General features: G+C 30.8%; 2 protein-coding genes across 2 annotated transcripts; both read right to left on the bottom strand.

The window, feature by feature from the left end:
* Positions 1–238: 238 nt before the first annotated feature.
* On the bottom strand, positions 239–11,347 carry HELRODRAFT_84960 (hypothetical protein; the record flags this gene model as incomplete). Its single annotated transcript, XM_009025638.1, has 9 exons — positions 239–571; positions 1,157–1,282; positions 1,467–1,580; positions 6,184–6,338; positions 7,366–7,486; positions 9,838–9,972; positions 10,286–10,424; positions 10,834–11,011; positions 11,131–11,347. 9 exons carry the CDS (start codon positions 11,345–11,347, stop codon positions 239–241), a joined length of 1,518 nt encoding a protein of 505 aa, XP_009023886.1.
* Positions 11,348–14,801: 3,454 nt separating this feature from the next.
* HELRODRAFT_85035 (hypothetical protein) lies at positions 14,802–26,410 on the bottom strand (the record flags this gene model as incomplete). The annotated part of the gene is made up of 21 exons (XM_009025644.1): positions 14,802–14,996; positions 15,285–15,366; positions 15,581–15,711; positions 16,779–16,953; positions 17,661–17,771; positions 18,011–18,084; positions 18,195–18,342; positions 18,568–18,623; positions 18,902–18,972; positions 19,299–19,361; positions 19,514–19,596; positions 19,944–20,113; positions 20,189–20,323; positions 20,655–20,789; positions 21,012–21,125; positions 21,992–22,146; positions 22,918–23,038; positions 23,987–24,121; positions 24,531–24,669; positions 25,892–26,072; positions 26,194–26,410. The coding sequence occupies 21 exons, from the start codon at positions 26,408–26,410 to the stop codon at positions 14,802–14,804; spliced, it is 2,691 nt and encodes an 896-aa protein (XP_009023892.1).
* Positions 26,411–27,287: the final 877 nt, after the last annotated feature.

The raw sequence follows: 27,287 nt of genomic DNA, 5'->3' as shown, positions 1-27,287 counted from the left end.
TGAATGAGGTGTCAAGTTTTTGTCGGTTATGTAGGTGAGTGGGATGTACCAGGTGTAGCTGTTGGACGATGTTTGCATTGATAGTATTTGATCATTTATTTTTTAAATTATGAAAAATACTGACGCAAAAAATCTTTAATTTACATTACATTTTGAAGTTCGTTGAAATGTTGCAATTGTCATCGTCACCAACTTGAATTTGGAAACTTCTATGTTAACATCACCAGTCTTTGAGTGGTCAACGACGACATACCTCTCCTGGCGACATGTCACCTGCCGGCCGTTCCTGCTTATGCTGACTAGAGGGAACCCCATCTGCTGAGTCCACGTATCCATCATTTCTTTCACGTCGATGTTGAGAGAGCCACTGGACTAATGAGCAAAAGCAGTGGACAAACTCAATGAAAAATATAATTAAATGGCTGTTATAACTGACCTCCTTAGTGAACGATTCCCACAAATCGCTACTTTTGGCACTCTTGAACTCGTGTTCGGTTAAAAAATTTTTTACAGCTTTTTGGAATATTTCAGGTCCGATAACACTTTCTAGCATTTGAATGATTGAGGCACCCTGGTTCATATCAATTGTTGTTTTATGATCAGTTGCAATGTGCAGTAACTTAGATTCATTTTATTATTATGATTTTAGACTGTTCAATAAATAAACTTTTTGAGCAAATATGATCAAAATTTAAATAAATTTAACCAAAAAACTTAATTCGTGTTAAGAGTTGAAATTGTCTAAATTTGATTTAACTACGTTTAACCAGAGTTTGTTCTGTTTTAAAATTGTTTCTGCTATTAAAAGTCAACAACATTTTGTAGACGATAACATCGAAACCACAGTTAGTGGCGTTTTATCATTTGCTTTTCAGAGCAACCATAAATAAAGTTATTTTCTTAAAATTGTTTCTAAAATATCAATAAATAATAGTAAGCTATGTGTTTTTTCATATGTTGATTTATGTCTTTTTTTATGAGGTGATGTATTGTAATAAAATCGCCAAAATGGTACAAGGGGTTTTGTTCATATTTTCAACATATAATTTTTTCACTTAGAAATTGAACAATTTACTAATTGCAACTTTGTAAACTCGTGATAATTCATAATTTTAAAATTCTCAAGCAAGAATCAGTTATGAATATCAAAACACACTTTGCAATACTTGACGTGATCAAATAATTCCGGAAGTTGATTGGGATTTTCAACGGGAACAGAAAGCACGCGTGAATTAGCCGTCGACAGAGATTGAAGCGTTGTTCTACTAAAAAGCCTCTCCCTCTAGAAAAAAAAATTATTTCCATTTCTAATATTTTTTCCGATAATTGGCTACATATGAATCATTAAAATAATGGATAATAATCCGTAACCAACCATCAATCCTTTTTGAAAGTTTAAAAAATTTAAACTTTAATCGTGGCCCTCGAAGAGTCGTTATGGAATGGAGGAGTTATTATCAACTTACCATCTGATGGCCTGGAAGGAGGTGATCTGCCCCAACGTATTGTAGAAACATTCCAAAAGATTTATACACCCAAAAGTCATCCCACCATTTCATGGTCACTAAGTTGCCAAACCACTAAAAAAATGAAATAAAAATTCTTATATTTTATTTAAAGTACCATGAAGAAAACAAGGAAATTAAAAGTTACTAGTCAAAAACAAATTTTTTTCTCAAGAATACTCTACAGAATTTAATAAAAATTTTTTATATTTATTACAGTTCAATCAAAACTATTTATAATTCTAAAATAGATCGTTAATTCCTCAGAATGGACCATCAAGAAAAACCGGTGCAGAAGCGTTTCTTAAGTTTCAAACTCACCACTTTTTATTTGTTTGGAGCCAAGAGTTACGTTAGATATATTTAGAAGGTCACTTCTTTATCTCCTCCATTTCTTAAGATGCGAAACAAATTAAATTTGTTGTGCCATTTAGTTTATTAATGTAATTTTTGATACGTTTATGCCAACATGTTTTCTATTTTGTGCAATATTTCAGTGTAAAAAAGGTTATGGTAATGATGATATTTCATATAAAACCTCTTTGAATTCTTTCTCAGAGCAAAAAATGTTCGATGACGAAGTTTGTGACTTTAATTGTCACTGAATCTTAATAACATAAGCACTTGTGTACTAAACTAAAATAAAAATATCGTTAATATTCATGTGCTTTCTATCTTTCACAATTTTTTTTTATATTTTAACTAGAGACGCACCGAAAGTTCGGCCTTATCGAAAATTTGGCGAAAATTTGACATCTGTATTCAGCTTTAACCATTATAGGCCAAATAGCCAAATAATGCTACTTTCGTTAAAACTATTACTTTTTTGGATTCTAAAACAATAATTTTTAAATATTATTGGCAAGAAATTTATTTTTTTACATTATAGTTGTTGGAACATCTAAATTCAAACAAGAAGTTAAATATTATCTCAATAAATAAGTGGATTTACGTAAATTGCCTTTTTTAATTAGCTTGTTTTTATTTTAAGAATTTTTTTTCAAAGTAGTAGGTTTTTTAGTCTTTGGCCTTCTGCCAAATTCACTATTTCGCGCATCTCCAAGATGTAACTGAATAAAACTACCAAGCTAAGGATTGGAGAAATAATTTTTCTGTTTGTGGTCCTACTGCGTGGAACAGTTTGCCATCTTATTTGAAAAATCTTGGTTTAAGTTTACTTTCGTTTAAAAAATTACTGAAATCTTATTTTTTCACATTATAGAATTTTTATTGGTTTTGCTATGTTTTTGTGACTTCAATATGTATATCATTTCAGTCTAGATGTTTGATTCACCTTTTAATGTGGCAGGTTAATGTTGTTTATTTTGGTGAATGTTTCTAACTGATTCTATTATTTAGTGAATGATTATTAGTATGAATGAATTTATATAGAAAACAGCTTATTCCAAGTTGTAGCTATTGGGATTGAAATTTATTTACCAGGTTCTATTATTGTTGGTGATTTTGTTTCTGTGGATTCATTGACTTATTGCTGTTATTTTGTAATTGTGAATTTTATATGAATGTAATAGCGTCTGTGAGATATTGATTTAATTGGCGCTTTATAAATGTTCTAAAAGTAATAATAATAATAATAATAATAATAATAATAATAATAATAATAATAATAATAATAATAATAATAATAATAATGGCCATTTCAATCTACTTGTTGTGGTCGAGCACTAAAAAGAAATGCAGTACCAACCTATCGGTATTTTATAGGAAAAGAGAAAAAGATCAGCACTGGTGTCTGGAAATTGCTGATACTTTTGCGAATTATCGAAACGACGGTAACAGTTAAATCGCAACCCAATATCTTGGTATCGGTAAAAACGGATAAATACAAACACTCATATAAAAAACGTGCGTACTTTAACATGCACAATATTCAATGTAGTATATAAAATTTTAGTCTTTTAATGCTTTTTTCAAAGCACATACAATTTTAAAATCTCCTTCACTAGTGGTTGCCAAAACGCAAATAATTTTTGATAATATGAAAACGAGCTAACCACACACACATTAATATTCATAAATCGCGTATAAGCGTGTGTGGAAAAATTCAAAACAAAAAAGATGACAGATAACATCAATGTGAGGGAGGTAAAAACGGTGATTAATCCAAGGAAGAACAAAACACAAAGAATATAATTGCAGAATTTTAGCAAAACAGAAAAACAGGCACTATTAACTGACTTCACAAGGTAATAAACGCGGTATTGAGAGAAAAAAGATTATCTCAGAGGACTGAAAAAAGCAACAATATTTCCTATCTACCAAAAAGGATAGAAAAATATACAGCAAGTCAGAAAGAATAAGCCTGCTCAGAACCGAAAAAGGTGTTCACAAAAAAATTGTAAATCGTATCAGTTACCTCAGAGAAGGTCTTTTTTTAAAAAAAACTAAAACGAAAAGTTAGATGATGCTCTGATCAGATATTCGTGTGAAAACAAATGATAGAAAAAACATAGAGTTCAATAAAAAAGTTTACATATGTTTCAGAAACTTTGCCTAAGCCTATGATTCTATCTGGAGAAAAAAAACATTGGAAATCCTCAAGAAATATTGCCTTCATCAAAAGTTTGATCAAAAATATATATAGTACGATTATGGTTAATATAAGATTGAAAGAGAAAGAATCGGAGTAGTTCTAGATAAACAAGGTTTTAGACAAGATTGCATTTTATTGGCGACTTTATTCAACATCATTTTGGACTATATACTGAAAAGACTAAAAAACTCGAGGATCTCGGGAAAACATGGCCGTGATAGAGAGGCAGGATGAAGAATATGCAAACGACACATAGCGAATGTTGAAGTGTTCTGAGGGTTGTGGAGCTAACCGACGTTTTACAACGAGAAAGTGTAAAATTAAGTATGAATATAAACTTCAAAAACACAAAAAACAAAAATATTGCCAATCACTTGTAGCCAAAGTTGAAAGTGAATAGAAAAAAATTAGAAACAGATCAATTTATGAAGTCATATTAACAATGCAAATGAAGTAGAAGAGGAATTGAAAAAAAGCTGTAACAGGAGTATTTCAGAGATTTTCAGATTTTCAAGATTTTCAAAATACATGGCATTGAATTAAGGGTCAACCTAACAGCTCAGAACGCTATGGTGGTCCTGGTTTTGATATATGGGGCTGAGTCGTGGGCGTTGAAAGAGAGGTTGGATAACTGCGTGAGCTTGTAGCTAGAAAGAATCAGGCGAGTTTGCTACAGGGATCTTATCACAAGTCCTGAGATAAGGATAAGAGCAGGACAAACGAATATTGGTGATGTTATAAGGAAGGAAAGAATAAACTGGGCGGGCTATATAATAAAAATGGAAAAGTTTAAAACAGTTGGAAAATTTTGTAGGAATTAACCAGAGAGAAAAAGATTAAAGGGCAGACCTAAGAAAAATAGAAAAAGTGTCGAGATTTGGAAGGAACTGGGCTGTCAATACACGGGAAAACTACTTGAAGAACTAGAATAACACTAAAAGAGATTGGGAGAGATGGAATCGTATAGTGGCAGGTCATTTTTGCCTCTTAGGCTGGAAACAACAAACAGAGAAAATAAATTAATAAATAAATTTACACTAAAGGTAACAAATTAATTACTCTCAATTTTTTAAACCATTGCTGTTTCTTTTCCAAATTCTTGTTATTAAAAACGTTTTATGAGATCCCCACCCTCAAAAATAATTCATAAGAATCCCATAGAAACTATAAAAATTCAAAACTATTTTTTCTAAGCTCACCTCAAATATATACAAGTCATTCTAAGTTTTGTTTTTGATTCCAAATATTAACAGGTGTGCGTTTAATTTAAAAAAAAAGTTACTCATGATTAATAATGTTGTAAACTTTAGTGGCAATACCTAACAAAGTGTCCAATTCGAAAATGTAAACGTTTGACTGGCTTACTATTTTAAATGTCAAGTAATGTGTTTGAAATGACACTTCAGTAACAAAGGCACTTTTTTAAAATATTGTTGTAGCCCTCGACTCTCGTAACTACCAACACTAAAAGTTAAAGGTTAATCCTTCTCTTTTGAGTTTGCTTCAGAGGTTTCAACGACAAACACACACAGCGTATATGAATACATCTGCAAACCACGCATCATACACATTGCATATGATAGGCGAGGATTTCATTGTATTCAAACCTAGTCATTGCAATAGCAAAACCAGGCGCCTTTAACCATTTGAGCTATCACGTCGCCTATCATAATGTTATAACTTCAAAGATCTCTATATTTCCAGCTTCCAACGATCGTCAAGTGTTTCTTATTTCGTAGGTTCAAGATTTCTGAGAGATGACCACAACTGCTTTAAACGCAAACTTTGTTGAACGTTCATTTGTAAACCAACAGTAGTAGAAATAACAAACTAATCCATGTAATTACATAAATCACACTTACGACTTTGCTTTCTCTGCTGGAAACCTGACTAGAAACCTGATTACACAGGACCTATATATAGCTTAGACTTTTAGCATTTATTCACTATTTTTCACAGTCCTCTATGGTTTACAATCCAAAGATTACAAATATAGCAAAGATAGTAAATAATTAAGATAACAAATGATATAGCGCAATTTGATCATTCCGGCAGTTAAAACAGTATTTTATAATTTTTTTTTAATTATCATAAAATAAATTTGAAAACTGTCCATTGTCTAACCTGAAAAATCAACTCTCGAGCCAACGACTGCGTCAAAAGCTGTTTTTCATATTCCCCATGTTTTACATGATCAAAATGCAGGAACATCGGATCGTAAAACATCAAACCCCAGCCAATTGTATTACCATTATCCAAACCAGATAAGGATGCAATGTCTGCCAGTTGTTTGTAATACGTTAATAAAAGCGTGAGATAAGAAAGTTGTCAAAGGGGCAGGAACATCATACAACCCTTGACTTACAAAATTTAGTTTTCTTCCGACACATTCTTTTTAAAATTTTGATAATTTCACAAACCTATTTTTATTATCATAAACGTCATCTTTAATTTCATTTTATTGTTCTATAAAATTGCATTTACTTTACCAATGATTAAAATAAGAAGCTAATTTTTTCTTAAAAATTCAAAAAGTCCCGGCTAATCATTTTTACTAATTTTTGTAGCCTTCCCAAATGTCAAACTGAAATAACTTGTAGAGCTCGACACACAAGCAAAATCGCTGTATATGACAATGACATAACATTTTAACTCTTTCCAAACCCATGATAAATTCGTAAAAAATATTTCAGCAAAAAATTTTTTTGTGATTTTTTCTTCACATGATTATTGTTAGTGATAATATTATATTTGTATATATTATGCGTGATGCAAATTATACATATACATACACAATACACACATATGTACATATTTTAAGCTCTTAGTTTGCACCTATAATAAATTTTTGTTTCCATAAGTGTAGATATAATCAAAACTCTAAATAAACAAAAAAAAAATAAAAAAAACATCGCAGATGAATGGCGCGATAGTATCTTTACTTTTTTGGTTCCAGAAAAAAAAATGGCGAGTGTTTTTGACAATTTGAAGCTTTTATTAAAATGAATAAACACGTTCAAAATGTTGTTTGTCGAAATAAATAGTGAATATTGAAATGAACTTTAAAAATATTTTTGAACTTCTGAATTTTTTTCTTCTCATGAAATTTTGAAAGTAATTTTATAAACCAAGAAAACTTTCAATTTTTTAGTGGATTACTTTAACATAGGCAACAAAAAGTATGTTTGTTTTATTTTAAATTTTGTGATAACATCTCAGCATGCATTTCAGTTGAATAAGTTTGCTATGTTAATAAATGCGAAATAATTTTCAATCAACAATTTTAAACATCAAATTTTAACCTACCAAGTTTCGAGAGAGGGTACTTGACTCCTAAATAAATTTCATAGAAGTCAATAAGCTTCACAGCAGTATCAAGAGCAACATCAACATGATTTATTATATTTTCCGGAGCATACAATGTAACCTTAAATAAGAAAAACAATTTGATGTTAATGTTTAAAAAATAATTAGAATAACATTTTTGTTGAGTAATAATAATAAAAAAATAATGATAATAATAAGGAGACTAAGGAGATTCACAAAACGGTTTTATCATTATCATCAAAACAAAGAAAATACTAACAACATAACAACGATTCTTATTGAATCAAACTGGAAACCAACCACTACTCAAATATTTAGTCTCAAAAATGGAATATGATTTTTAAGTAGAGGAGGTAATAAAGATTATTATAAACCTCCTTAACTAGAAAGCACCTAGACCGGACAAGGTTAAAAACTTTTGGATTTAGAGCTCTGATTTTTTGCAAGCAAAACTGGCTAGAGAAATGAGTGAAGCTAGCAAATATTCAGATAATCTACCAGACTGGTTCACCGACGAAGAAATATATCTGTTCTCAAAAGGTAATGATTCAAAAGAACATTAAAAACTACCGACCGATTACTTGTCTCTCAACTATGTACAAGTTACTAACTGCATTGATTTCTGAAAGATTGCATTTCATCTGAATGACAACCACCTCCTAGCGCCAGAGCAAAAAGGATGTAGGAGATCAGCACATGGATGCTAAAATCAACTCCTCATGGACAAAGCAGTAGAAGAAAACGCAAAAGAAGGAAAACACAGTTTTAGTTTGGCTTGAATCGACTACAGCAAAGCCTTTGATAAAGTTCCTCATAGTTGGATCATAAAATCACTGAAGATTTATAGAATTAGTCAAACTGTCATAAATTTTCTCCAGTTTGCAATGAAGAAGTGGAACACTGAACAGCAGTTCTGTTACACCGGAGAAGCATTAAAATTGGTAAAATAGCCATTAAAAGAGATATATACCAAGGAGATTTACTCTCACCTCTAATGTTCTGCATTGCCTTTATACTTTTAACCATTATGCTAAACAACAATGATCGGATAATCTGATAAATATACCAAACTATTTTAGCCATAAAAAAGAAAAGAGAAAGTACTCCATTTTGCATAAAAGCAAAAAAAAATCAAGGCTAAATACATGCCCTCGGAAACCAACCAAGACCTTAGACTAAGTTCAAGCTTAAAAACGCACTCAATGATGAGAAAATCAAAATCTAATAGAAGTAACAAAAATGCCTCCTTAACAATGTTGCTGTCTCCATTGACACAAGTGTTGCTACAAAGGAAATTAAAAAACCAAGCAGTTATAAAGACCTTGAGATCAAGGTTTAACATATGTGGAACACAAAAACGCGCGTGATACCAATAGTAGTTAGTTATTGCATTGGTAACTGTACAGCAAGGCCTGCAAAAATATCTCGGTGAACCGCCTAGAAAGATAAGTGTTGCAAAAGTGCAGAAGTTAGCTCTAATCTGTACTGATCACACATTTAGAAAGTTTCTAGTAGCAAGAAATAATCGTACACCTCAGGATTCCCATGGAATCCCGGTAAATACCAGCAACAGTGGCTGAGGAAAACAACAATTTAATAATGAATAATGTGAGCAAATGTGAAAGTTGAAAAAAGCACTTGCTCGTAAATGTACATGGTATAGTCACCGTGTCTTAATTCAGACAGAATTTAGAAAAGTTTTAGATTAATGTGCAAAAAAATATTATTGCAGTTCAGCATTCTTATAGCGCTTTTTTAATTTTAAAAAATGTTCAAACAATATACATAGAATATTAGCGGACAATTGTTAGCGTCCTAGATCTGCTACACAATATCTTTCAAAACGTTATTCAAAACGAGAGCGACATTCACGGGCACGAACTTTCGTCAATAATTTCACTTAAATATTTCGCATCAACACTTGTTTGAAAAAAAGTTGATGGTTGAAAGTTTTGAGGCGTCATCATAATTAACTGTTAAATAAAGAGCTTCAAAAAATTACAGCTTCAAATAAAAACAAGTTAGTTCACAATCTGTTGTGTGCAAGGGGCGATATATCAAAAATGGATTTAATAGTTTAATGGCACATGCACATGATATGATAAAGACCGGTTAGTGCAATATGCTAATTGCCGATTTTTGTGCCTTATCCTTTTCAGAACATTGACGACCTTCGACTTTTTTAACGCTTTGTTGTAGTTGTCGATGGTTTTTCTTGGCAGAGATTGTGGACAGTAGGTTGCCATTACTTGCTGTCAACCGCATCATATACGCTGAGTATATGACAGCCATAGCCATACAATCCGCTTTCTAAAAAGCACAGGCATTTACAATATGTTATTCTGTATATATGGTTGCGTACTTTTATAATGATCAATGTTGTGTCCTTCCAGCATTGAAAGGTTTAATAAGGTTAAGAAATGAAAGTGAATCAATTCGAATTTAACCCACATGAGTCCCGCTCTTAGTGAGGAGGGCTTTCGACGAATAGTCACACACAAGAAACGCCAGCAAGTAGGTACTCATTTTTGGGGAGGTGTGGAAAGTGTCCATCGTTTCGTTCGAAGACACTTCTTTTTCTGATATCTTTGTATTAGTGAACGAAATCTTGTTATCCATAAATATTTTATAACAAAAATTGCGTACAAAAAGAACAAAAGCAAAAGAAAAGCAATTTCATAAATTGAATTTTTATACAAACTTTTTCAAAAATTTTATTTTTGGTTTAGAAATAACTATTCACGACATTACTTAAAAACAACAAAATCTACAATTTTTAACAAACTCCACTGCATCTACATCCATCACAGCAGCAATCATGACATATGATTTATGGGTTGGGAGCAGCAGTGTGCATTCAACTCAATTCACTAATGTAAACAAACAGAACATAACAAACTTTTTCAGTGTTGAACAATGAAATGTAATGCTTTGGTCTGATAATGTTCATCTTGAACTCTGCTTTCATCTGTGGCTCGTCAAAGCAGGGGAAGACAGTTCTGGCGTAAGTTGGTTCCATCTGTGCTGCAGCTAAATATCTAAGTTTAACGAGAATTGATTTATCAAAGTTGAAAAAGTCAGGATTCAATGAATTGGGTTTAAAATTTTTGTAAATGTAAATCTAGCTGAATTATTTTACTTGGCTTTGAACTTTGAAATAAGTGCAATTACGGTTGTTAATGACTTAAAAAATAATTTTCTTGCTAAATTCATAGTTTTGAACAGTTTTGTAATATTTTTTGGCAACTAACAGTTAATTAAATCTTTACAATTTTGTTTTTTAAATCAACATTGTATCGTCATTGGCACTTAAATCAATTTTTCTCTTCAACGATACAAACAAAAATATAAAAAATTATAATATAAAAAAACAACAACTTTTTCTATTGAAAACAATATGTTTGATGAGCGCTGTGATTGATTTGAAGTATAAACATTTCAATAAACCTTTTGGTATCATTTGTTTTGTAGGAACTTTGAAAAAATCCCTGTGCAACTTCGTTGAGTATTCCTTCAAAGGATATATTGATTAGGACGGCAGAATGTCTCAGAAGATGAGAAGACAGTTTAATGACCAATAGCTCCCATTTCTCAATGATAAAGTGCCTCTCAACTTCTATCTTTTCTGTTTAAAAATTTTGATTTACCAATTTTTGAAAGGAATGTTTTTATTAAAAAAATTATGTCGGCAAGATTGGTTAAATTTTTGCTTCGAAAAGTATCTTCTGAAACAAATTTACTGACCTGAGTAAATTTTATAGCGTATATCATTTATGGTGATATTGAGATCTTTGGTATGCATGACAATGTAGTTAACGCTTGTATTGACAACCACCTCCACACACGACCAGCCACGAAAATCAAATCGTTCAAGATCAGGATGAATAAGAATCTCATAAGATTGAGGCACCAAGTCCTTCGGCAGTCTAAAATCTTTCCAACATGTTTCATTCCCACTCATCACACATTTGGTTGCGTTTCTGACACTTCTAGGCTCATGAAGAGAGTTGGCGTATGTTAAGATTGCAAACAAACAACAAATTGTTAATGCTGCGATCTTGGAGACAGGCGTATGCATTGAGAAGTTGTTGGAGCTCCTTCAACAAAATAACTGTTAAATAGTTTTTAATAATTGAATAAATACTGAAGGATATAAGAACAAAATTTTTCCAAATCATAATTCAATTTAGTTTAATTTAAATTATAATTTTGAAGTTTTTTAAACTAATATTGGCATACCTTCACATGCAAGACAACCGAAACAACTAAACTTGTATAATTCTTTGCTCTTTGAAATAGAACAGATTACATACGAACATACGTTCTTGGAAAAGTCAATAGACTCACAAAAAAGTATTAACAACAATTTTGTAAGATATATAGAAACTACAGATTTGAAAAGTAAGATGTAAATTAATGGGATGTTGATAAAAAATAGTACTGCGACTGACGCAATTACATTGAACAGACACATCAACAACATTTCATATTTTTAAAATTATTCGCATCGTTGCTGAATTATTCAAATAAAAAAAAGTCAAAAATGAGTGTTAAATTTACATTTCGAAGGTGTAGATTTTATAAACACATTAAGTGGAAAACTAATTTAATGAAAATTACTTGCAAATTAATGAAAAATAACCGTGTAACACCAAGATGAAAAATTATCAGCCGAATTGTAAGGCAAGTACGATGATTATGAATATTTTAAAATTTATATCAGCTGAATGTTTGTATTGCAACGGCTTTTATATTTTAAAAACTAAACTTATTTTTTTCTCGATAAAATATCGAGATGAAAAAATGTGAACGTATAATGCATATGCAGAAATGTGTCTAACTTGTTAAGAAGGACTCTGAACTTTTGCCAAGGACAACGAGACGTTAATAATAAATTCTCTTGACCCCCCTTATATATATTTTACTTTTCTAAAAGTAACCAATATGTTGTAAATGATGATTTTCTTTTTTGAACTCTGAAGTGTGATTTACTATGAAATCTAAATTTATTTCAAGGTATTAACAAAATCGCAAAATTTAACTTTTTAACTGTTATGATTTTTATTAAATTGTTAAAGAAGAATTATTATTAATAAGAAGTGAAATCCGTCAAAAATTCAAAATGTTATTAACATCCGTAAGATTCATCTAAAAATTCATGTAAAATAAACAATCCAATGCTGAAACGACTTACACGCACACACACACGCACGCACCACGCACGCACACACACCACACACACATTTTGAGATGAATCTATAAGATTCATTTAAAAATTCATGTAAAACAATCCTAACTAACGTTTGGTTTTTCGTTTATTCTAAATTTTTTTCAGTTTAAACTTTGACATACAAAGCTTTCGGTTAAAAATCTTGTAAGCATGTTCTGCACGTGCTTGTGTGTGTATGTGTGTGTTGTGTATGTGTGTGTTGTGTGTGTGTTGTGGTATGTGTGTATGAACTTTTCATATCATTAGGTTAATGAAGTATTTTGGTTAAATTCAATATTTCCAACCCGTCGTTTCAGCATTGGATTGTTTTACATGAATTTTTAAATGAATCTTACAGATTCATCTCAAAATGTGTGTGTGGTGTGTGTGCGTGCGTGGTGCGTGCGTGTGTGTGTGCGTGTAAGTCGTTTCAGCATTGGATTGTTTATTTTACATGAATTTTTAGATGAATCTTACGGATGTTAATAACATTTTGAATTTTTGACGGATTTCACTTCTTATTAATAATAATTCTTCTTTAACAATTTGATAAAAATCATAACAACTTTGTTCCATTAAAATTTTAAAAATGATAAATTGTCAAATTTAAAAACGTCTCAAATTCACAATTATAGTTAGACGGGGGTATATTTTCCATTTCATTTACTCTCATCTACTGGCGGATCTAAGAGCGTTGTGAGAGTTGTTTGTATTAAAAGTTAGCAGAAAAGTTACTGTTTCCCCAGAAGTTGACCAAAAACTTCATATAGTGGTGGATATACTGACTTCATTTTTCTCCCAAAATAACCTCGTTTTTGTCAGCTCTTTAATTCAGATATTAAATAAGTTAATATTTAAAACTGAGAATAAAGTTTTACCAAATTAAAAAAAAACATTTGCTCAACTTTACCGGCTTTAAAAATCAATCGATAACTATCATCATCGGCAAGAAGTTGTCTACCGAATTTCAAACGATTCTGCCTAAATGAAGACAATTTTATCAGTCAAGATGCTTTGTTGAATTGCAAAGCTTCAAAAGACTGGATAAGTGTAGATGTGAAAAGATCTGTAGACATGAAAATTAAAGTTTTAAAAATTGATACAATTTTGTGAGAAAAAATCCCATTCCCGTAGGCCATCGTTTCCACCACCCACTGACTTCCTCCCGTTTTCCTGTAATCTTTTTCACAGGAATAAAAATTATTTCCATTCCCATAGGAATTCCGACGCAAACCATTGAAATTCCCATGCCCGCATCTGATCACAATGATCCAAAAGTGACCCAATGACTTATAAACATCGGCCTATAATTTTTTATATAAAATGGCTTGAAAATTTGATTCACGGTTTAGAAAACGTCAAAATTTATTATTTAAAAAAATGTTAAAAACTTGAAAAATGAACGTAAACAATATTATAGTTTCGATCAAATTAAACAAAATGTGTTTAAAAGTCTTACTTTAATTTACTGCCAAAAAGATCGCTTATACATTTTAATTTATGTAAGAACAAATAAAATGGTGCACGTACACTTGATCCTGGTCGCATGTTGCCGTTGCTGTTCTTGCTCTGCAACAGTTGCAGAGGCACGGAGTCGAAACGCTGGGGAGCTGAGAAGAAATGTTCTTTCTATGTTCATCTTACATAATTTTCTATCTGAGAGCTAAAACACATTCATATAGCTATAGAACTATTATCAAATTTTTACAAATCAAATAAAGGTTGAAAAACTATTTTTGCAATTTTCGTTGAATAAGATAACAAATATTCAAACGGACTTGAAATAGTCATTTTTCCACCTTCTCCTCATAAAATCACTAAACATTTTGATTCGGCCTCAGGTTCACCGTTATCCAATGAATTTGTACAAACTGAACAATTTTGAAATGAAACCATCATTCCAAAATAAAAAAAAGTTCAACAACACAAATATTTTCATTAATTTTTTTTCAATAATTTCAGCATAAACAATGAACTGTAAAATTGAAAAATATTTATCAAAATATTTTAAATATTTGTTTTGGTCCAATTATACATATTATTATATATCATTTCAAAAATAAGTTATAAATTAGGAAAGTAGTCATTATAAATTCATTCCTATTATAAATTAATCTACAAAAATACATTTATAATAATATCTTTATCTTTATCTTTAATGTGCTTTCAACAAGCAAGATAATATCAATATAATATATGTTGTCTTTCAAATGTTGGTGCTGACTTTTAATCCATCTGAAGTGTCACAATCGGCTGAAGAATAAAAGTGCTTTTCCAGCCATTGAACAAGTTCTCCTTCAAATTTCTTCTTCCAATCAATGTTCATGCGAACTTTGTCCAAGAGTTCATAGTTCAGCCGTTCACTGTCGTTTGCCCTGTTCGTCATCAGGAAGGTCTTCAACTGAAACGCACACGTTTGTTGTATACGTACATATATTATATATAAAGGTATATTATTATTATTATTATTTCAAGTCTGCCAAACAAAATCAGAAAAGTCAAAAATATAAAGTCAAAAAATATTCAAATCAAAAACTTGAAAAATTTATTTATGATAATGTTTTAGAGTGAATATTTATTTTGAAATATAAATAACATTTTTTTTACAATTGGATAACTTTATTGCTAATGATTTTACGATTATTCAGCACAATTTCGGTTTTTTTTCACAAACGGAGGTTCGACTCACTTGTTCATACTGTGTTTCCGTTGAAAGTTGTGCTGTTAATTCAGATAACAATTCCCTAAGCTTCGTAGATGAATGCTTGAAACTGATTGAATGCATTTGAGTTTGTTCATCGTGTACAATTCAAAATCTCTATTCAACCATTTACTTTCATTAATAACTTCATTACCTTCATAAAGCAACCAAATAGCATGCTTTGAAGATAAAACATATTAGCTAAAATAACCATTCATATAATAGACTTTTTGTAGAAACATATCAATATACAAAATCAGATTTTGTTATTCATAGATATTTACATTTCAGATGTCTTATTCCAGTTTGCTCTCAGGAAACTCCATTGAGTCTCACCATGAGCTGGATTAAATCTGATAGCATAAAGAATGCTTGCATATCCTTCTGGCTCCACCGCCGTTTCGTTTAAAGGCAACTCCATCAATCTGAATTATTCAAATAATTTCGTATATTTACGAGAGAAGAAAATTGCAGCTTCTGTAAGATTTAATCCAATTTTTGTAGGGTAAATAGTTTCTGTAAACTTATACTGGTCGGCAATTTAACAAAAAGTTATAATTACGTTCTGATTGTGTTCTGTCATATGAGCCAAAAAAGCTTTTTTAATTGAATAACACGAAGTTTAAGCTAAAAATTTTGTTTAAATTAAATTTTACATCCAATTTTAGAATTAAAGTTCAAAATATTAATTAAACCTCGACAAACTTTTCAAATTTAAAAAAAAGTGTCATAAACTCACTTTAAATACTTTAATATTTTTGCATTTTCATAAATAACTTATTTAACTTTGATCATTTATTTTTACTAAACAAAAGTTGAATTAAAAAGTATAATTTTAACCAAAGCCCATGGTCATTGCTATTCTCAATATAGATTAGGAAGCATAAAAAAAAATTCAGCAAAGCAACTTGTCCGCAAAAACTGGGCATTCACTTGACAAAAGATCATTCAACGAAGTCGTTTACAAAGTTGCTAAACATGCATTTTTATATAAGCAATGCCTCCCAACTGACAAATGCAAAAACTAATAACGTGGCGTCTCATAACCCAACCCAAATCCAACTAAAACAACCTTTGCATCACTCTTGTTTAGTGAACATGTATGAATGATTTACCTGATGCGACAAGCACGTGTTTAAAAAATTTGGCTAAACTTTTCAATTTGTTACTGAAATGCTATTTAAATTTCTTAACCAAACGTTTTTTTGATTAGTTAGACATTGGCTTGTCAGATGTTTGCTACTCTTACTATCAACTCTGCTTATTGCCGGATGTTCCTCGGTTGAATAATACAAATCATTATACATAAATATTAATAAAAATCATTTTACATACGTATGTAATCGTAAACCTTCACAAAAATGCACATGTAACATGTCTAAAAAATTGTAGTAACCATGTAGTAACCATAAAGCTCTACAAAACTTTTTTGAGACAACAACGAAGGAATTGTCACAGCGTTGACTAACGACAATTATTTACGAACTTTCTAAATTTCAGGTCATCGTTAGTGTAGGCAAGCGCTTCCAGCAAACTATTTTTCTGGAATATCGACGTGTTGGGGTGCAAGGCCAAATCCATGATATAGTTCCATTCCTCGTCACCGCCATATCTCACGGCAAACTTGTATACCATGGACTCTTGGTCGGGTGTTAGTCTGATTCATGGTTTGTTCAGCGAATGTAAATGGAATTGGTGTTAGAAATTTTAAACTAAAATCAAACTGAAATAATGGCAATATTATTATTGTGAAATTGTTATAAAACTATCAGATTGTTTCATTAACTCAACTTTAATTAGTTTTTATCGTCAACTTTTTAACTTTTTTGTATTATTACTATTATTAGTATTCACTCTTTAGCAATTATCGAGGAAACCCTCCACTATACCATTCGCAGCTCATTTGAAGCAAGATATTTTTTACATCTCACCGACCCTCTACAAACCGCATTCGAATGATCTGGTACTGTAGCCGATCGACATCAGAACGCTAACATTGACATCCTAAACACCACCCGCTTTTGAATTTGTATTTTCAGATTCCATTCGTTTTTAGTATTTACTCTCTACTTTCATTTCAGACTGATTAAAATAGAGTTTATCAAACTATGCAATAGCAAAACATACATTCTAAAAAGAAGAAAGAATTATACATATACAACAAAATTTATCGAAATTAATGAGAAAAACGTCATTATCAGCGTAGTAATTGTATTCTTTACTTTCTCCAATAAAAGATAATTTCCACAAGATTTGATCACAAAATAATAAAATTGAACAACAAAATTCGGGATAGCTAATATGAGCAGCGTCAATTTCGGGATAAATATATTGTTTTCGTCATCAATGCTATGTAATAAATACTGCGCTAACTTCGTTCCATTGACGATCTTCTTGAATGAGTTCTTGGCCCAATCCACGTACTCCTGGAACCCAAGTTCAAGTGCAAAGGTCATCATTCCAATCTTTGTGGCTCTACAGTGAATAATGATAATTATTTCAAAAAAACTTTAAAGTAATTTTTGAATAAAAATCATTCAAATGGAAATCATTTCAGTAACTTCTTTTGCGAAACACCAAAATGATGGTTAAAACGAAATGGAATAACTTGAAATGAAATTGCAACTGATCATCTTCAGTCGTCGAAAAATGTCAAAATAGCGTTAACTATTACTTTTTTTGTTATTGATTTAGTTAATTATCAATTTGCTCACTTCAAATTGCCATTTCCATCGTTGTTGAAACCAAGTTTCTTCAGCCTAGGCGTCATTATTTTTTGCATATACCTCTTTGTAATTAAAATTTTGAGTATTTGTAACAAAAATTTTATAAAATTTGACATCAATAGTAGTTTCAATGAAAAAAATGTTGGTTCTTCATCAGCGAAACAGGCCTTACCTTAAATTTGCTGTAATGAAAGTTGGATGAGAGGAGGTTGTAGATCGGTCTGACGCTGTTTAGCATCATCGACCATGGGTTGTTACTTTCTTCTTTCTCCATGTACAGAGAAAGTTCAAGAGCCACCTCCAGTTTTACGTGGCCCGACCTGTATCACATGATTTATGGTTACAAGATCGTCCCGAAAAGTTAATGTATTTCTTGCATGATAAAAATTACTTTTTTAAAAACGTTTGGTATCAATTTATAATAATTGTGATAATTTTAGATGCAAAATTATTTAACGATGAAGAATGCATTAAAAGATAATTCAACGCAATTTTTTATACTAAATGACAATGAGAGATAAAAATATCACTGCTGCAACAGAAACCTGACTAGAAAGAATGCATCACTCAGTAAGTTTCCTCTGTCTATAGGTGTGAAAACCTAACAAAATCGTAATAATTCCTCTCTTACTTTCAAAGAAAAATTTAATTATTTTAAAACCAACTGGTGAAACATTCTTCTGCACTAAGATATTTCATAACTATCTGCAAATTTGTAAACAATATACCAGAATGGGTTGTAGTGAAAAATAAAATTCTCTTCTGATAACAAATGTTTAGTCAACCAGACTCTGATTTTAATAAAAACCAGTATTTTAATTAATTTTATTGCTTTTATCTTTGTTGAAAAGCTTAAAGAACTTAAAAAGCTAAAAATACCGAATGGTTCAACTTGAGTTGCTTGATGAGGTCACGCCAGCCATTGTCGTCGTAGTTCACCCGGTAGAAACCTTGCGGGACATGTCAAATATTTCTTTCAAACGTATTTTTCGTTATCAAATGTTGAAAAAGCTTATAAATGGATTTGTATAATTTTAAACTACGAAAATCTGGAAGCATTAACTTTTTCCGAGTCAAACTCTTATTAAATTTACGTTAATTGTCTAAATTTACACTGATTGAGAAATTAGTTAAATTCTAATGAAAATTAAATTATTTTTTTGTATCATTTTGCTCTTTAATTTTTATATCTTAGAATGTTTTTATGAAACATATACTTGGAATATAAACACGTCAAAAATTGCTGATAAAACCGTTACACTAGAAATATCAGTACCTGACATTTTCGAATTTGCTTTCAGCCAAGTAACATTCTGCGGCAGAAGTGTAGGGACTTTAGCTAAAAAAAAATAAATTTCTATTAATTCAAAAAAGTGAACTAAAACAAAGTTTGTCAAAGTCACGATACATTTATTTATCATCATAAAATCAACATCATCACCTGATCATCGTCATCATCATCATCATCTATTTCTTTACCTTAAAGCTTACCTGATTTTTGTTTGAATTGGTAAAAGGAATGATGCGTCAAATTTCTATTGGTGAAGTATGTAAGTGGGATATTCCACGTGTAACTGTTGGACGAAGTGTGTGTGGACGTTAATTTAATAATTATATTTTTCATTTACTGGAAAAACATAATCAATAAAATAATGTTTAACTTTTCTTTAAATTTAATTTATATTTCATTATATTTTTCGATAACTAAACTACTCCCAAAATGAAACAAATTTGTGGTAACGGGCAGTCAAATTAAATAAATAAAAATAAAAATGGAAAAGATATCAAAACAAAACTGAGAAAAAAATTCATTTAGAATAAAAGAAAAATCAGAAAAAACATAAAAGATAAATGAAAAGTCCGCAATTTAATATTTCACTAAAAATTTTTTTGAAATATTACATTTCGCGTAGCCACCAACTTAAATTTCGCAGGTTCTACTGTAAAATTGCTGATCTTCGAGTGGTCAATGACAAGGTATCTCTCTTGGTGGAGTGACAACTCCCGACCATTCCTGCGTATTGTGACCACTGGGAACCCCATCTGCAGAGTCCACGTGTCCATCATTTCTTTCACTTTCAAGCTACGATACTATTGAGAAGAGATGGTAAGCAAATAAGCAAACCTAATGAAATAATCAAAAAAGTTATCAATGATAAAAAAAACCTCTTTAGAGAACGATTCCCACAAATCACTACTTTTTGCATTCTTGAACTTGTGTGAGGTTAAATAGTTCTTTATTGCTTTTTTGAACTTTTCAGGTCCGATCACACTTTCCAGCATTTTAATGATTGAGGCACCCTGGCTCGTATCAATTAGTATTCAATGATCGAGAAGTTGTCAAGTGGAGTGCGTCAAATTTTATATAGCTCTTAAGAAATGTATTCAATTCGTGTTGAATTTTAAAAATTTTCAACTTATAATGATTCGCTTAGATGTTTTTTTTGAATATCAATGTCATTGCTATATTCGAGTTTGCTAAAAATTTTTGCTATTTAACTTTTCTTGGACAACGTAGTGTGTTGCTAATGATTATCATTTAAATTTAACATTTTCAACAAATCAACCAAAACATGATCAAATCTGTTTTAAAACTTAAAACAAAATTACAAACAAAATAATTTTCACAAACTTTATCATATGATATGGCATCAAATATTTCAGAAATTTTTTTGGGGTCTTCAACGGAAATTGAAATGGCATGCGAAGTGTCTGACGAATCTGATATCATGGCAGGCACCATTGTCTCCGATGAAAAATTCTCTTCCTACAACAAAGAAATCAGTTCAAGTCTGAATGAGTGATTTTGTGAATATTTTACAAAATAATTTTTTAAATTAAAAATAAATAAATATCTGACAACAAAATTTACTTAGTAACTATTTAATTATCTCATAAATAACAACAACATTTTGGATTGGCACGTGAGGCATGAAATTGAATATATTTTTGAAAAAATTGTCATCGAACAAATTTGAGATAAACTTACTAAAGGTCGGTCCGGAAAAATGTGCTTGGCTCCAATATATTGTACGTATGTGGCGAACCCTTCATTCAACCACAAGTCATCCCACCACTCCATGGTTACCAGGTTGCCAAACCACTATGAAAAAACTTGTTGCTGTGATATAAACTAATGTGAAAAAATTGTAAGGCAACACTTTTATGTGTCCGCAAAAAAAATAATTTTTTTGGTGCACCGTAATAATATACTGAGCAAGAATTTCAATCACTCGGGACATTGACAATAAATTATATGAAAAGTTTTCAATAATTTTAACAAAAATTTTATAATTTTTTTAAAATCTGAAGATGTATACATGCACTAAAAAAAATTTTCAGAGTAAACGTTTACTAGCCCAAATATGAAAAGCAGCTGTTTTTTACCATTTTAACCTAAATCTGTTTAGCTAAAAATGTTTTTGTTCTTTTTTATAGTTTTAGTTGCTATGGATTTCAAAATGAAGCGTTTTCAATTTTTTCCTAAACTGAAAAAACAAAAAAGCAAATTTATAATAAATTCATCTTTTAATCTCCGCCGTCAATGAATCTGCAAATGCTGACAAATTCATTGAACTCTGATTTTTATTAGAGCCCGTAAATTTAGCCTCCTGACTTCAAATGATTTTACTATAATTTAAAATTTTGAAATGTTAAATGCTCGACAAGTGCGCTCACCAACTCGACTTCACCCAAATCGTTCCATTTAGACAATAAAAAACAATCATACGTTGCGGCTTCGCATATTTTTAGAGTCGCATGCTTTCACTTGATTTAGGATATTCAGAACATTATCACATTACTTATACTTTAAAATCAAAAGTTAAAAAGACATAATTGTCTTTTATTTCAGTTCAGTACTGCAAAAACATCTGCTTCAGCACACATGGATTCATGAAAAAAACGTCTTTATATTATTACTAAAACATTGCAAAATAGTTGAAAATTTAAACCTTCCCGATAGCAAACCTGATGAGCCAACTCGTGAGCCAACACAATTGCCACCATGGTCTTATCAGTCTCCGTGTTGTCATCAGCGTTATAAAACAGAAAATTTGGTATAAATAACACTAAACCCCAGTTTTCCATTGCACCAATAGACAGTTCATTTATGACTGCAATGTCTGTAAATTATTTAAGTAGATAATTGACTAAAATTAAGTAGATAATTGACTAAAATTTAACAGGAACATGAATAGCAGCATATAACTCGGCGTGATTTTACATTTTGGTTTACAGCTCATCTCCAATTTTAAGATGTCAACATTTCATAAACCTAATTTTCACATTTAGAGTGATTTTATTTCAGCTTTTAATTTCGCTTCAATATTCTTGCAATTAGTTTTTTCTAATAAGAAATAAAATAAATTTGGTTTTTTTGTTTTTCACATGCATATTAAACTTTTAAACTTTAATTAAGGCCTATAATTTACGAAACATGAATAAGCAATTTCTGTAAATGTTGATACATCCATCTCAGTCTAAATAAAAAATGAGACTACAAGTAGACAACGCACAACAGTGATTTCACTTGTTTGCTTAAAAAGAAATTAGGAAATAAAATAAAGTTTGAAAAACTTAGTTTTGACAATTTTAAACGTTTGTTATGGTTAATGAACACGTTTGGAATTGCGTTTGTGGAGATAAATGATGGTTTCAACAAATGTTGAGGGAATTTTTGAAATTTTTAATTATACTAATTATTTTATTGAATTTTTTAACGTATTTCTTCATAAGGCGGAAGAACAAATTTTATACTTCTTCATGATTTATTTTGACAGAGGCCAAAAATTGCGCGTTTGTTTCTTAAATTCTTATTAAATTCTTAACACATGTGAGCATTTTGCTTGTGTGCGCCTCTTTTTATTTTGCTAATAATCAAAATGTTAACCAACCAAGTTTGGGGAGAGGATACTTGATTCCAAAATAGACTTCGTAGTAGTCAAGAAGCTTCACTGCACAGTCAAGGGCGAAGTCGACATCGTCGATAGAATCAGGTGGGGCATATATTGCAACCTTAAATAAGCAGAACGTCATCATTTTAATTAGTAGTAAAAAATTATATTATAATACAGTTTAACTATAATAATGTGATCATGAATATTTGAATAAAATAAAATTTATTTGAAAAAAAATTTCATTGAGGCAAGGAAACCGTTAAATCACAAATTATAAAATATACAGTTATATTGCAATGGCAATATAGATTGCAGTAATGTTGGCGGGTGTGAGGTGTGTATTGACGGGTTTGGTGGAGGTGGTGGTGGTCAGTGGCAGTTAAGATGGTAATAATAATTAAAATTGTTGATTTTGATGTTGGTAGTTGTGGTGGTGATGATGGGAGTGCTTTGGTTTCCAATAGAAACATCGACGTTGTCGACAAAATGAATGGATAAATTTTTCGGGTTATTGTTTTTGTTATTGAACTGAGTAGAAAATACCACAAAATAAACTCGAATTCGGTTGTTGGGTTGACATCAAACTTTTGTCCACTGAAGCTTTAGATAATTTTACTGATCCAATCAAATTTTATATGTTCATCTTGGAATGTTTCCCAACATAGCAACAGTAACAAACGAAAGAAACAATTGTAAATTTTTGGATGCATGCCGTGTAATAATTTGAACAAACATTAAATGTACAATATTCAAAGTTGAGCACCATTCCGACACTTGACCCGTGGAGAATTTCCTGTAGTTTTAACGATACCAATAATTTTTGTATGTTTTAAAAACTAAACAAGACTAGCAATTTCAATAAAAATTTTCCTCAAAATAAGTTCATACAGCGACTGTAAATGAGTTAATTTGACCGCGCAGGCATTTCCAATCATTTTGCACCTATGCCACTTAGTTTATAGATGCGTGTACAGTTCGTGTAAATTTAAATCCATAATGTGTCGTGTTTCATGATTACAACGTTTAAATAAAAAAATGGAAATGAAGCAAATTGAATGAAACCAACAGCAGTCCCGCTCTTAGTGAGATGAGCTTTCGACGAATAGTCTGACACGACAACTGCCACCAGGTAGGTGCTCATCTTCGGAGAGCTGTGGTAGATGTCCATCGTTTCGATCGAGGAAACTTCTTTTTCGCATATCTATTAAATATATTTTATCCGACAATTTGCAAGTAAATAAAATATTATCAAACGTAGAATTATTAAAAATAAAATATTATCAAACGAAAAATTATATATAAGAGTTGTTCTTGCACCATAATAGCAGTAACGAGAAAAAACTATTGAAAATAATTAAGAAATAAAATAAGTTTGTATATCCGTTTTGTCTAGAATATTTTTATACCGAAAAGGAGTTATTTTTAAATCATTATTCAGATAACAATTGCACCACTTTAGATTTAAATAATTGATTGCACACCTTTCAACAAAGTGCACTCTATCGCATCAACCATCGTATGGCATGATTTATGAGTTGTGCGTGCTACGAGAAACCGAGTGCATCTAACTCACTTCACCAATGTAAACAAACAAACATAACACAACAAACTTTTTCAGTGTTGAACAATGAAATGTAATGCTTTGGTCTGATGATGCTCATCTTGAACTCTGCTTTCATCTGTGGCTCGTCAAAGCAGGGAAAGACAGTTCTGGCGTAAGTTGCTTGCATTTGCGTTGCAGCTAAATATCTAGGTTTTTAATAGTCAATTACGTTAAGATTTATATAAAAATATAAAAATTTAATAAAATTTTTTGGTTTTATGTTAACGAAATTATGAATTGTAGGTTGAGCGCTGTTGAATTTTTAGAAATTAGAAAAAATAAATTTATTGGATTAGTGGATCGACCGAAATGGGCTCTGACTGACACACATGGAACACACACATAATATTGAAACTAAAAGAGAAATCCTAGACAAGCCAAAAAGCAAAGAGGCAATTTTCAGAGTAAACTTCTAACAGAAGGTCTAAGAATTGCCGCAAAAGAATTGAAAGAAATTGATGAAATTGTCATTCGCCGTGCAGACAAGTCAAATCAATCTGGGGTCTTAGACAAAAGTGACTACGACAACAAAATTGACAACACACGCAACTCCAATAATCCGCAAAATTCTTGACAGCCACACAAAAATAATTTATAAAGACACCAACAAAATACATCCAAATATTGCAGAAGCTGTCTTAATATATATCAATAAACCCCAAATAAATATCCAACAAAGAATGATAACATCATTACCAACTCGAAACCTTAATACAAACCTCAATAAAAATGAAGAACAAAGTAACGACAGCAACAAAGATGAAGAATACGACACCAACTAATAAACTTTGCTAAAGAACTTTGCTTTGTTTAAAGAAACTATATAAACTGAACCTGCACTGAAGATTATTCATGAAAAATCGAAATAATGCCTTGTATGCATGATGAATTCGGATAACAACAGCTTTATTAAATATATTATAATAATAGTTTATATTATAATAATATATTATATTATTAAATTATAATCTATATAATATATTATAATAATTATATATTTATTTATTTATATATGTTTAAAGTGAGTTAAAAACTGTGAACTGTATTTTGTAATATTATCTACTGATATCATAAATGAGCTACGTTGGCGTTTTAACTCGGGCTACTGATGAGTCCCAGAAGGGACAAACGCTACTAGCCTATAACGAGTTGGGTGTCCACAATGATGGACCTTTAGTCGTGTTTAGAGACGGTGTACGTTACTTACTAGTACTGGCCAGTCATGCCTCCTATCTTTATGTATAAAATAAATATTCTGTAGAGACTATCTGATATGCTGTGTTTTAAAGTATTGCAGCATTGTGCCATTGAGTTTTAGTTTTTATTTTTGCACAAAGATTAAAAATTTAAATTTAAACTCAAAATAACCTGAATGTTTTATTTTTGGTCTTGTAAAAGTTTAGAAAAAAACCTTCCCCGTTATTTTTGAGTATCCCATGGAAGGATATGTTGATGAGGATGTGGGAATTTTTCAGGAGATGAGAGGACAGTTTAATGAACAGTTGCTCCCGTTCCTCAACAATCACGTGTTTTTCAATTTCTATCTTTTCTGTTTATACAATTTGAATTTGCTGACTTTTGAGAAATTATTTTTATAAGAAAAATTATGACGGTAGGTTTGGTAAAAACATTGCTTTTAAAAAATATTTTTCTGAAACAAATTAACTAACCTGAATAAATTGTATAGCGTATATCATTTATGGTGATATTGAGATCTTTGGTATGCATGACAATGTAGTCGACGCTGGTTTTGACAACCACCTCCACACACGACCAGCCACGAAAATCAAATCGTTCAAAGTCAGGATGAATAAGAATCTCATAAGATTGAGGCACCAAGTCCTTCGGCAGTCTAAAATCTTTCCAGCATGTTTCATTCCCACTCATCACACATTTGGTTGCGTTTCTGACACTTCTAGGCTCATGAAGAGAGTTGGCGTATGATATGGTTGCAAACAAACAACAAATTGTTAACGATACGATCTTGGAGACAGGCGTATGCATTGAGAAGTTGTTGGAGTTCCTTCAGTTAATTCATTTTTTAGTTAAAAATAAACTATCAGTTTATGATTCTTGTTAAATTTATTACAATATAAACAAGCTTAATATTTTTTAATGATTTAAAATTATTATTGACATGCCTTCAAATGCAAAACAACTGAAACAACTAGACTTATATAATTCTTTACTCTTCGAATAGAATATATTGCATGCAAACATACGTGTGTCCGTTATATTAATTAAAATATAATTGAATAATTATGATGAAAATTAACGTCTTTGGAATAGTAAATAGACCTAAGAAGAAGTTAGAACAACAATTTTGGAGAGTTAAAATCATATTTTAAAATTTGTTAACCGTACACTAATCCATCAAATGAATGGATAAATAACCTACCTATATGTTGAAAATTAGCCCCAACGTCTTTACAAATTTATGCTTACAAATATCAATCACAAAAAAGGTGCAATATCAGATTATGACGATAGAAACTGGTAATTCGGCTTTCGAATCATTCCGTAATTGATTGCTTGTCGCTAAACATATTTATCAACTGAAAAAATGTAGTTTCTCCATGAATGTCTTATTCTGAACATTCCTCAACTTAACAACTCTTCACACCAACATAAAAAGTGATAAGTTTTATTTGCGTTTTTCTTATATTACTAATACCAGAAAAATTTATTGTTTATGAGAAAATTAATTATATTTTAAATGTAAATCTTTATTTTCTCCTGAGAAAGCACTCAAGTCGGAATAATA

Source organism: Helobdella robusta, assembly GCF_000326865.2.
Source record: "Helobdella robusta unplaced genomic scaffold HELROscaffold_43, whole genome shotgun sequence".
Taxonomy (NCBI): Eukaryota; Metazoa; Annelida; class Clitellata; order Rhynchobdellida; family Glossiphoniidae; genus Helobdella; species Helobdella robusta.
The sequence above is the reverse complement of the archived record's forward strand: the minus strand, read 5'-3'. Positions and strand labels throughout refer to the sequence as shown.